The 12,180-nt window shown below is 41.7% G+C and overlaps 1 protein-coding gene across 5 annotated transcripts in view; it reads right to left on the reverse strand.

Annotated features, from left to right (window-relative positions):
- Nucleotides 1-12,180, reverse strand: part of LOC140199422 (collagen alpha-3(VI) chain-like) — a 146,698-nt gene that overhangs the window by 81,119 nt on the left and 53,399 nt on the right. For all 5 annotated transcript variants that reach the window (XR_011886414.1, XM_072261490.1, XM_072261491.1 and 2 more), the window contains 3 exons: nucleotides 10,635-11,219; nucleotides 8,481-9,101; nucleotides 5,863-6,480 (listed from right to left, as the gene is read on the reverse strand). Coding sequence is in view for 4 of the 5 variants with exons in the window: in XM_072261490.1 (XP_072117591.1) it covers nucleotides 5,863-6,480; nucleotides 8,481-9,101; nucleotides 10,635-11,219 (1,824 nt within the window). In the remaining variant the exon portion in view is untranslated. The remainder of the gene's footprint in view (nucleotides 1-5,862; nucleotides 6,481-8,480; nucleotides 9,102-10,634; nucleotides 11,220-12,180) is intronic.

Genomic DNA, 12,180 nt, shown 5'->3' on the forward strand with positions numbered 1-12,180 from the left:
AAACTCTAATTTGATCTTCGCTAAATTTAACTGCACTACCATAGTCACTTGTGCATTCTGCTAAAAAGTTCTGAATTCTTATCACTCTTTCCTAATTCACCTTTTTTTTAAAAAACTTAGACATTGTTTGGTTAACCATTCTAATAACTTCTCACCAAGTTTCAGGCAAAATTTGGGGAATACATGAGAGTGCAGATCACCATAATCAGGAGCAAAATGCAAACATGTGGGGGCACTCAGAAGATCAGGAGTAGCTGTAGAGAGAAAGGAGTTGTCAAACTTTCAAGTCAAGATGCTACATCAGGACTGAGGGTGAAGAGTGAAGGTAGTTGATGTAAGGGAGAAGAGTAGGGCAGGGTCGAGAGGTAATAGGTAGACCAGGAAAGGTAGTAAGTGTAGAGAGCCGGGTGGTGGAGGGGAGAGTGAAGATGAAGACTGAAGCTGGAGGGTGATGAGCAGGGACACTACTATGTGCTGGGATCTTATAAAATAAGGAAGGTGACAATGGAAACCATTCATGGGAGACATGAGGGAGAGGACCCGTGTGTGAAGTATGTGGGTCATTAGCGGATGGAATCAGAATGGGGAGGTGTATGTAAACAAGGGATGAAGGTGGGGTATGGGAAAGCAAGGAAAGTGAGAGGACCATGGGTGGATCAGAAGGAGAGGGGAAGGGAAAGCATGGAATCAGCAATACCTGAAATGATACTAAAAAATTCAATGTTTATTGAGTTGGGTTGTAGACAACCCAGGTGAAATAAGAAGTGTTGTTTTTCTAGTTTTGTTTGGTCTCACCCTGGGAGAAGAGAATGCCAAGGACGGACAGGTGGGTATTGGAATGGGATGCAACTGGGAGCTCAGGTTTGACACATCACCCGTGCTCATTACAGACAGAGCACAAGTGATGTGTTAAGCCAGTTGCCCTAGTCTGTGTTTGATCTCAGACATGTAGAGGAGTCCTTTTTGAGAGCACTAAATCTCCTGGAAGGTCTGTTTAGCTCCCTGGATGGATGTGTGGGGGGAGGTACAATATTTTGTTTGATAATGATTCTGTGAAGTTTCTTGGCTTTATTTTTGCTGTAAATAAACATGACACACAGACATAATGTCTTGTAGTGGAGGAAAACTGCATCCTTGCATATTCTTGCAGACTCAGAGTGGTTGACACCTAACTGCCCTCTGAGATGGCCCAGAAAGCCATTCAGTTACAACAAACTGTAATGAATGTGGCACTTTGGGAGATCAAATTTAAGGAGACAGAAACACAAAATAATCTGCAGATGCTGGGGTCAAAGCAACACTCACAACACGCTGGAGGAACTCAGCAGTTCGGGCAGCATCCATGGTGATGATCGGTCGACATTTCGGGCCGGAACCCTTTGTCAGGACTTTGAGTTAATGGACAGACAGTTAGCAGGGCAAATGTGCAGGGAGATCTTGGGAGCCCAGTTTTATAGCTCCCTGAATGTAACTACACGGGTTGCTGGGGTGGTAAAGAAGGCATACTGCATGCTTGCCTTTATTAGTTAAGGAAGTTCAAGGGTTGTGAATTCATGTTTCAGCTTAATAAAACTCTAGTTAGGCCACATCTGGAGCATTGTGTTGATTTCTGGCTATGTCATTATAGGGAGGATGTTAAGGCTTTGGAGAGGGTGCAGAAGAAGCTTACCAGAATGCTGCCTGGATTAGAGGGCATGTCCTATCAGCAGAGCTTGGCTGTTTTTTGTGGAGCGTCCGAGGCTGAGTGGAGACCTGATAAAGGTTTATAAGATTCTGAGAGGCATAGATAGAGTTAAATGTCAGTATTTTATTCTCAAAGTTATAATGTCTAAGTCCAGAGGGGAAGCATTTAAAGTGAGACGGGGGGAGTAAGTTCAAAGGAGATGTGTGCAGCATTTTTTTTATTACACGGAGACTGGTGGTTGACTGGAACATGTTGGCTCAGGGGGTGATCGAGGCAAAAATGACAGGAGTATTCAAGAGTTTCGTAGTTAGGCAAATGAATTTGCAGGAAATGGAAGGATATAGACATTGTGTAGGCAAAAGGGAGTAGCTTAGTTGGGCATTCAAAAGGATTAAAGATAAATATTCAAGGATGTGCTGGGAGCAGCCTGCAAATGTCAGTATGTTTCTGGTGACAACATAGCATGCCCACAACTCAGTAATCCTAACCTGTATGTCTTCGGAATGTGGGAGGAGACTGGAGCACCCAGAGGGAAAAAACCCTAACAGTCATGGGAAGAGCATACAAATTGCTTACACACAGCAGCGGGAATTGACCTTAATATCTCTGGTGCTGTAAAGCATTAGGCTAACTGCTGTGCAACTGTACCGTGCTGTCAAATTGATTACAAATGTAATAGGTTTAGCAAAGCATTGAGGGCCGAGGAGCCTGTTGCAACACTGTGCAGCTCCATGTTCTATACTAATAGAAAACCACAAAAAAAAGCAAACCAGAAGGGTCATCTTGAATTGAACCAGGCACTGGAAAGGACAAGGGAAAAATGGCCGCGTCAATCCAGTAACATCCTCAACTCTCAACAGATTCTACCATAAACCTACATGCTTGGGGTTATTTACAATGGCAAATTGGAAGGATATGGAAGCCATAGAAAGGGTACAGAGGAGGTTTACAAGGATGTTGCCTGGAATGGGGAGCATGCCTTATGAGAATAGGTTAGTGAACTCCGCCTTTTCTCCTTGGAGCGACGGAGGATGAGAGGTGACCTGATAGAGGTGTAAAAGATAATGAGAAGCCTTGATCGTCTGGATAGTCAGAGGCTTTTCCCCAGGGCTGAAATGGCTAACATGAGAGGGCATAGTTTTAAGTGCTTGGAAGTAGGTACAGAGGAGAAGTCAGGGGTAAGTTTTATTACGCAGTGAGTGGTGAGTGGTGGAATGGGCTGCCAGTGACGGTGGTGGAGGCAGAAATGATAGGGTCTTTTAAGAGACTCCTGGATGGATACATGGAGCTCAGAAAAACAGAGGGCTATGAGTAGGCCTAGGTAGTTCTAAGGTAAGGACATATTTGGCATGGCTTTGTGGGCCGAAGGGCCTGTATTGTGCTGTAGGTTTCTAAATTAACCCACCAACCCTGCACATCTTTGGATGTGGGAGAAAATCAAATAACCCAAAGCAAACACTAATGGCCACTGGAAGAACTTGCAAGTTCCACGCAGACACCAGAGATCAGGATCGAACCTGGATCACTGGAACTGAGAGGCATCACCTCTAACTTCTGTACCACTGTGCAAACCACTTGACTGCTTTGTTGTTGTTGTTGTTGTTCCTTTCCGCACCTCTTTTGTCTGTTTTTCACAAGGCCAGGTTGCTAGCTTGATGCTCAGCCTAACACGGATGGAAAGCGTGCGAGGAGCCAGCCAGATTCGAACCCCGGATTACTAGCCTCAAAGTCCAGTGCAGATGCCACTATACCACCAGTAGGCATTTGGCTGCATGTTTCATCACAATCTTAGTCCAAACATGGACAATGAAACTGAATTCCCAATCAAGTGGGTACTCAACAGCCTCAGTTAATTTGAAGTCCTTAAGCATCACGGGGAAAATGTTCCAATGGTCCAATAATAATAGCCAACACAAAGGAAGATGGTTGTGATTGCTGGAGGTTAATATTCCCAATATATCACAACAGGAGCTCCTCAAGGGGTATTAAAACACCAACCATCTTCAATGGCTTCATTAATGATTTTCATTCCATCGTAGATTGCTGATTATTGCACAATATTTAATTTAAATCATAACTACACAGACAAGGAAGCAATACCAAGACAAAATTTAGGAATGGGGTGATAAGTGACCAGGAACCATCATGCCACAAATGTGGAAGGAAATCACATCTGTAACCACTTACCAATTTCTGGCAGCAACAACATTGTGAATCCTGCACCATCAACATCCATAGGATCAGTTGACAAGAAACTCAACTGAACCGAAAACTTACCATGACTACAAAAGCAGGTCAGAGACCAGGTATCCTGAGGGATATCACTCATCTTTTGACACCTGGTATCTTTTCCATCTTCTGCAAGCCGCAGGTCGGAAGCGTGATGGAATAGTCTCCATTTTTCTGGATGACTGCGGCATATATTTAGCATGTCACCATAAACTTTGACCAACTTCTATAGATGCACGGTAGAGAGCATCCTAACTGGTTGTATCACAGCCTGATTTGGAATTGCCAATGCCCGGGAATGGGAAAGTCTACAGAAGGTGCTGGATACACCCCAGTCCATCACAAGGAAAACCCTCCCCACCAGCGAATGCATTTACAAGGAGCACTGCCACAAGAAAGCAGCATCCATCATCAAGTACTCCCACCATCCAAGTCATGCCCTCTTCTCACTACTACCATCAGGTAGGAGGTATAGAAGCCTTAGGTCCCACACCAGCATTATTACCTTACAACCATTAGGCTCCTGAATTGGCGTGGATACTTCACTCATCAGAACTCTGAACTGATTCTACAACCAACAGGCTCACCTTCAAGGATTCTTTACAGCTCATATTCTCAGTATTATTTTGTATTTGCACAATTTGTCATCTTTTGCAGTCTTTGTATATGTATGATTTTTTTGAAAATTCTATTGTATTTCTTTATTTTCCTATAAATGCCTGCAAGAAAATGAATTTCAAGGTAGTATATAGTGACCTATACACACTTTGATAACAAATTTTACTTTTACTTTGACTTTGAAAAGATGTTCGGCACCCAAAGTTGATCGTTTTATTGGAACTTGGCCACAGATGTACCATAGCTTCAGTATGTAATACAAATAAAATCCATTGCCTGTATTGCCACCCAGACCACTCCATCAATACCTAAACCGATAACTCCACCACCCGGAAGATTAAAGCCAGCTGAGCTGCTGCAACGCTCTTCAATGTCAACCTCAACTGCTGGTTTCAATTCCTGGACCCACGCCTCTACCCGCAATAGTATCTTGGATGGACCTTCACCAAACCACTGCAGTTTAAGAAGATGACTCATCACCTTTTCAGGATATTAGAAATAGTTAATTAATGCTGGCCCATCCAACAACATCCCCATGTGAAAATGTGAGCAAAATTAATGAAGAGTTACAGTTCTGCTGCAACATTATCAATGTGAAACATTTACTCTCTGTCTCTCTGCTTAGCTGATGTCTGATTGACTGTGGTGTTACGCCATTTCTTGTCTGTATATCCTATTGTCCCTGTATGCAAGTAGTTGTGAAAAGACTACTTTTCACAATGCTCCAAATCTTTCAAAATTTAAACTGCTGAGGATAGTCCTTTTCAGGCAATTACAACTCTTTCAGTATACTTTAGCAGGGTCATAACTGTTCCGATGCAATAATGTGGAACATTAAGTTTTTTAGATGACAGGGGATTGCTCAATTATGATTATATAAATCAACTCCTTATGATAACAAAGGCTTAGTGCCTCATATCTGCTCAAAAGCTGAGTGGCTCCTTGTGGTCTGGAGTTTCTTCCATGCACATCCACCCATTTGAATGGCAATTTGCATACCAGCTGATGTAGAGACAGTCACAAATAGTCATAGAGAAGTCCCACAAACAGTCATAGTTGAAGTGCTAAACTGTTAATTTAAGGTAAACCCAGAAACAATAGACGGAGCAACAAAATCAGTGGATGAAAATGGCAATGCAAAAGATCCATACAAATGGAGGAGAATCCAATTAGGTTATGCAAACTAGTTCTACAAGTCTGTCATGCATTTTTTTCTGCATGTGGCCAATCTATAATGTTATTATCCATAGTTTCTTGTGAATAAACTTTATATGTGTTAATAATTACAGCCAAAGCAATTAGAAGCTAAAATATAAAACTTTGATAAATACCTTGCTTAATGGTAGTAATTGGCTTCTCGGTAGTTAGTTGTGAAGTAGGCAGTGTTGACAACAGTTTCAACACCTTCGCCTGTATATCTGGCAGGGAGTGAAGTTCTTTTACCTCGAGTACCATACTAGGGTCATTTGCAATCTCCTTTAGTTGTACTGCATCTGCTTTCCTGATTCCAACTCCAAAGGTAATTATGCCAGCATTCTTCAGGGCATCCGCTGCTGATTTGACATCATCCATAGACCTTACACCAGTGAATAGCACCAGTATTTGGGGAACACCCTCTTCTTTCCTACTTCCTGCAGATTTGGTAAAGTGATTGACACGGGCATGGTCCAGTGCTGTCCCAGTGTTGACCGCTCTGCCGCCTTTTAACTTGAGCCCTCTCACGTGGCTCATAAGTTCAGTTTTTGTTGAGAAACTGTTCAGGTAGCATTCTGTTTTTACATTGTCGCTGTACTGTGCCACACCTACTTGTACTCTGTCTCTTCCAATGTCCAAATTACCAATTAATTTTCTGATTAACTCACGGATATAAAAAAAATTAACATTTCCATTTCTGGCAGAGCCATCAATAAGGAACACGATGTCTCGCCTGTCCACTTCCTGTGGTGCAACTGGAAAAAATGAAAGTATTGTCATTCACACAAGATTATACTATATTGATAGATATTTTACAGAGGAGGTAATATATCTCATTGCTGGATAGCACCATGAGAACTAGTAACAACATGTTATTCATTCTCCTCTTCTTGCCTGTTTCCTCTATAAAATATGAAGACATAGAAAGCTTCCTTGAGTGGTTGTACCTCCATTACATTCCTCCACTCCATTCCCTCCCACCTAAATGGTGTTTTTCAATTGTTCATGCGAATATCTTGTTGATTCTGCTGCTGAATTTTACTCTTCGAAAAAGTATGTTTTCGTCTCCTTTAACATACCTGAGGAAAATTAACCAACAAAGTTTGACACATGGCACATTGGTGACATAGGATACATGATAAAAATAAAAATAGCAACTCAAGGAGGTTGGCTTTAAGGTTACAGTATATTTGAAGAAAATGCATGAAATGAATAGAAAAGGCGATAAACAGAACCACAGAGTTTACGGACAAATGAGGACACAGATGCCAAACAGGGTGTAATGAGAAGAATGAGAGGAGATCTTATAGAAACATATAAAATAAAATTATAAGGGATAGATAAGATAGAGGCGGGAAAGTTGTCTCCCGCCTGAGACTAGAACTAGGGGACATAGCCTCAGGATTCAGGGGAGTAGATTTAGGATGGAGATGAGGAGGAAATACTTTTCCCAGAGAGTGTTGAAACTGTAGAATTCACTGCCCAATGAAGCAGTGGAGGATACCTCAGTAAATATATAAAAGACAAAGTTGGATATATTTTTTGCATAGTAGAGGAATTAAAGGTTATGGGAAAAAGGCAGATAGGTGGAAATGGGTCCATGGCTAGATCAGCCATGACCTTATTGAATGGCAGAGCAGGCATGATGGGCCAGATGGCCTAGTCTTGCTCCTATTTCATATGCATGTTCTTATTTAAGGAAAATGGGGCTGTGTGAGAGGCTTAAACTGGACCTGGTGCATGGTAGGATGGTTACAGTGACAGAGAAGGCCAAGGTCATGAAGGGACAAACAACAAGAATGAGAATTTTAAATTAGACTAATGTCGAATTAGATGCCAAAGTGATTCAGGGCACACAAAATGTGATACATGAAAGGTGTTAATGTGGGTCATATTTCACAAAATTGAGTCTTGGAAAGGTTATGCTCTGCGATAATAAAATGTTGTGAATATCTAGTATTAAACCCCACTCTCTACTCTTGCTCCCAACCATATCAAGTAATATCCAAATTTACAAAAGGTTTATTCTTAAAAGGTGTTCTGATTCACCAATATTTTATGGATTGGAAAATGATACATTACCTGGAATTAGCCATTACTTTTTCTAATGAGCAGGTATTTGGTAAGGAGGAAAATTTAGATTATTGAGTGTGTCATCAGATTGTCATCCTTTGGCCAGCAGTGTCTTCCTAAAATCTGCTTGAAGCCTTTACTTTGCACCGTATTTATTAAATAATAGGTAAACACTGAGAGTGCATTTAATCCAAGTTGGCTAATGACAACAAATTGGATCACGCAGCAAAATGTGAGGATTGGAGCTGAAAATTAAGAAATAATACTGATGAACAGAATGCACCCACAAAAGGGTTGAAATTGTGAAGCTCATTCCTCCCTGACAGGCTATCAATTTGTTCTTAGGTAATACATATCGTTAAATTGAGCTTCTGTTTACATTGATTCTTTGGCACAAAGGAAGGCCAGTCAGTGTAACTGGAGCCTTTTGTGGCTAAGCTTCCCCTTGGCACTGTTCATCTAACCCTACCTGCATTGTTTATCATTCCATTCATTTTTGGTCTGGTTATCAGCTCACCTTAAGTTCATGTGGACAATTTATTTGAGGTAGCATGTTCTCCTAAATTCTTATCAAGCCTTGGGTAACTGCATCTCCAATGGCATTTTCTCATGACTCTGATACCTCTATTGCAAAATAGTGCACATAATAATGATTAAGTAAGACCAGAAACAATTCAGATACCTTCAGTACTTGCAACTGTTGGAGTAATCGTCGTTGTCAAAGGCACCATCAGTATTGCTGTTAATTGAGTCAACACTTTATTCTGTATAGTTGGCAGGGAATAGAATTCATTTGCTCTGAAGACCCAACTTGGATCACTTGCAATCTCTGTCAGTTGTGCTATATCAGCATTCTTGTTTCCTACACCAAGGATCTTTACAGCAGTTTGCTTCAAGTCATCTGCTGGTGATTTGATATCATCCATAGACCTTGCACCAGTAAGTAGCAACAATATTTGAGGAACACCTTCTCCTTTTCTACTTCCTGCAGATTTGGTAAAGTGATTTTCAAGGACGTAGTCCAGTGCTGCCCCAGTGTTGACTGTCCAGCCACCTTTCACCTTGAGTCCTTTCAAGTGATTTACAAGATCAGTTTTTGTTGAGTAACTGTTCAGGTAGCATTCTGTTTTTACTCCATCGCTGTACTGTGCTACACCTACTTGCACTCCATCTCTTCCAATATCCAATTGATCAATTAACCAAGTGATGAATTTACGGATGTAAGTGAATCTAACGTTTCCAGTGTTAGCGGAGCCATCAATAAGGAACACAATATCTCCCCTGTCCACGTCCTGTTGTGCAACTGGAAAATTGAAAGGATTGTAATTCACAAAAGATCATACTGTATGCTATAGGATGTGAAGCTCAAAAATGGGAACCCTTTACCCAAACTCCCAAAGTTGCTTGCAGCATCAAACTCAGTTAATGGAAGTCAGATTCCACCCTCCTACAAATGGGTCTGGATCACTTAAATAATTGATATTATTTTAATAAGTTAAACTGAGTAAGAAATTATTGTATAAATGGGCATGCATTTGATCATGGATGGGGCCTGACCATGTGTATCCTAAGATCTTTTGGGAAATAAGCAGAGAATTTATTGGGGTTTGGCAGAGATTGGTGTATCTTTGTTAGAACAGGTGAGGTACTGGAAGACTGGTGAGTGGCTGGATTTAGACAAGGTCTCACATACTAGGCTGGTTGGTAAGGTTCAATCACATGGGATCTAGGATGTGCTAGCTAAAAGAATCCAAATTGACTTGCTTACAAGACTTAGATGAAAAGTAGTGCAAAGCTGTTTTTCATATTGGCTCTCAGTGGCTAATGTCTACTGCAATACCCTCATCAACCATCTTAATCATCTCCTCAAGAAACTCTAAAGTTTGTGAGACACTACTTATGAAGACAAACAGAGGAACAGGTGGGAAATAGACACTCAAGGCTGTGTTTAGGTAGATGGGATTAGTTTGGATTGGCATCATCATCAGCATTGACATCATCGGCTGAAAAACCTGTCTTTGTTGGCCTGTACTGTTCTATGTTCTAAGACATAGGTTTATATGGCATGCTTCTCTTCATCTGTCAGGACACTGAATATAAGAGTTCGAATGTTATGTTACAGCTGTACAAGACGTTGCTGAGACTGCACTTGAAGTATCGTATGCAGTTCCGGTCATCAATTATAGGAACAAACTAATTAAGTTATAGAGGGTACAGGGGAAAAAGTCAAAGCAATGTTGTTAAGGCTTGAAGGCCTAAGTTATAAAGTCAAGCTAGATAAGGTGGATGTCTTTTCTTTTCCAGTACAGAAGTCCAAAAGAAGAGGCAAGGGTTTAAGAATGTGAAGGGAAAAATGTAAAAGGAACCTGAGAGGCAGGTTTTTGACACGGTGGGTATTTGCGCAGGTTGATGAATAGGAAAGGTATAGAAGTCTATGAGCCAAATATAGGCAAATGAGGCTATCTCAGCTCAGTACCTTAGTAGGCATGGACAAGTTGACCCAAGTACCACTTCCATGCAGTGTAACTCTACAAGCCTAAGATTTTAGTTACTAAAATTAAAAGTTGAAAAATTCTATGAATCTGAAAACTGATGTTCCATTCTAACTCTCATGTGCAAGATTCTCTAACAGGAGTGTAGGAAATGATCTCACATATCTACACCAGAATCCTGCTTTTTTTCATGGACAGAAATTTATCTCTTGATTTACTAAAATGATCAAAACTCAGTATTGTAATGGTGATACTGATAGGGATGTATTAATTTAAAACTTACTTTAGTCTATGGCTCTAGGTCTTGCACTCACTATAAAAGTAAATCTGTCAAAGATTGTTACCTTCAGTGGGAGGAATTGATTCTTCGATCACAAACACTGCTCCAACTTGAGACAAAAGCTGTTCTTGAACAGATGGCAATTCCTTAAAATCTCGCAGGATCAAAACAGAGTCTGGGTCAGAAGTGATCTGTTGCAGTTCCAATGTGTTTGCACGGTTAGCTCCAATAGCAATAGGTACAATTCCAGCCTGTCTCACTGCCTCCGCTGCCAGCCCAATGTCGTCACTGGATCTCCCAGCAGTGATGAGCACCAGGATTTGTGCAGCTCCGGTGTCTCTTCTGCCGCCCGCAGCCGGGAGGAAGACGTTATTAATGACAAAGTCCAGTGCTGCACCTGTATTGAGGGGTCTTCCTGTTTTCAGTTTTAATTTCCGTATTGCACTCAAAGCTTCTTGATTTGTTGAATGAACATTGAGGGCAAATTCAAGCCTTGGAGTAGAGCTATATTGTACCACAGCAACTTGATCTGTGTCAGGTCCAACATCAAGCTCCTGCATTAGTTTCAAAAGGAATTCACGGACTTGTTGAAATGACCTTCCCATTCCACGAGAGCCATCGATTAGGAACACAATATCTCTTTTCTTGGCTGAAGAAATGCAGAATGAAATTAATAGAGTTAAATATAATGTAAATACTTGGATAAAACTGTTAAACCAACAAGAATGAAGCTTCCACAAGAATGAAGCTTTTAGTGCCTTTGCAAGTATCCAATGTTCAAAGTTCAACCAGAGGGGAGAGGACTCTGGATTTGATGTACACTAACGTTAAGGATGCATACAGCTCCTCTCTCCTCCCCCCACTGGGAAGGTCAGATCACAGCCTGGAGCATCTAAAACCCTGCTACGTGCCTCTGGTGAAGAGTAAACCTGCAACCTCGAGGACAGTGAGAAAATGGTCAGAGGAGGCTTATGAGGCGCTCCAGGGTTGTTTTGAGTTGACAGACCGGCAGGCACTCTGTTAGTCACATAGAGAGGATATTGATGGGCTCACAGTGTGCATCACTGATTGCATCAACTTCTGTGTGGACTGCAATGTTCCGACAAGAACTGTCCTTTGTTATTCAAATAACAAGCCATGGGTGACAAAGGACATTAAGGACATCCTGAACGCTAAAAAGAGGGCGTTTAGAGACGGAAATAGGGAGGAGCTGAGGGCAATACAGAGGGACCTGAAAGCCAGGATCAGGGAGGCTAAAGACAGGTACAGGAGAAAGCTTGAGTGGAAACTCCAGCAGAACAACATGAGAGAGGTCTGGAGGGGGATGAGGACCATCATTGCGTTCCGGCAAACTAGCAACAGAGGAGTGGAAGGCAGTGGGACAGGGCCAACGAACTTAACCTGTTCTTTAACAGATTTGACAGTGTGGTCCCTGCCCATCCCACACATGAGCCATCTGTTGTCAGTCCCCAAACAACACATATTCCACTCTCCCCTCCTACTCCTCCTCACAGTTCCCCGACCCTGCTCTCATGACTATACCCCTTCCCTACACGAAACCACCACGGTGGGCTTCACAGCTCTACAGGTGAGAAGACAGCTGAAACGTC

Source organism: Mobula birostris, chromosome 6 (assembly GCF_030028105.1).
Source record: "Mobula birostris isolate sMobBir1 chromosome 6, sMobBir1.hap1, whole genome shotgun sequence".
Taxonomy (NCBI): Eukaryota; Metazoa; Chordata; class Chondrichthyes; order Myliobatiformes; family Myliobatidae; genus Mobula; species Mobula birostris.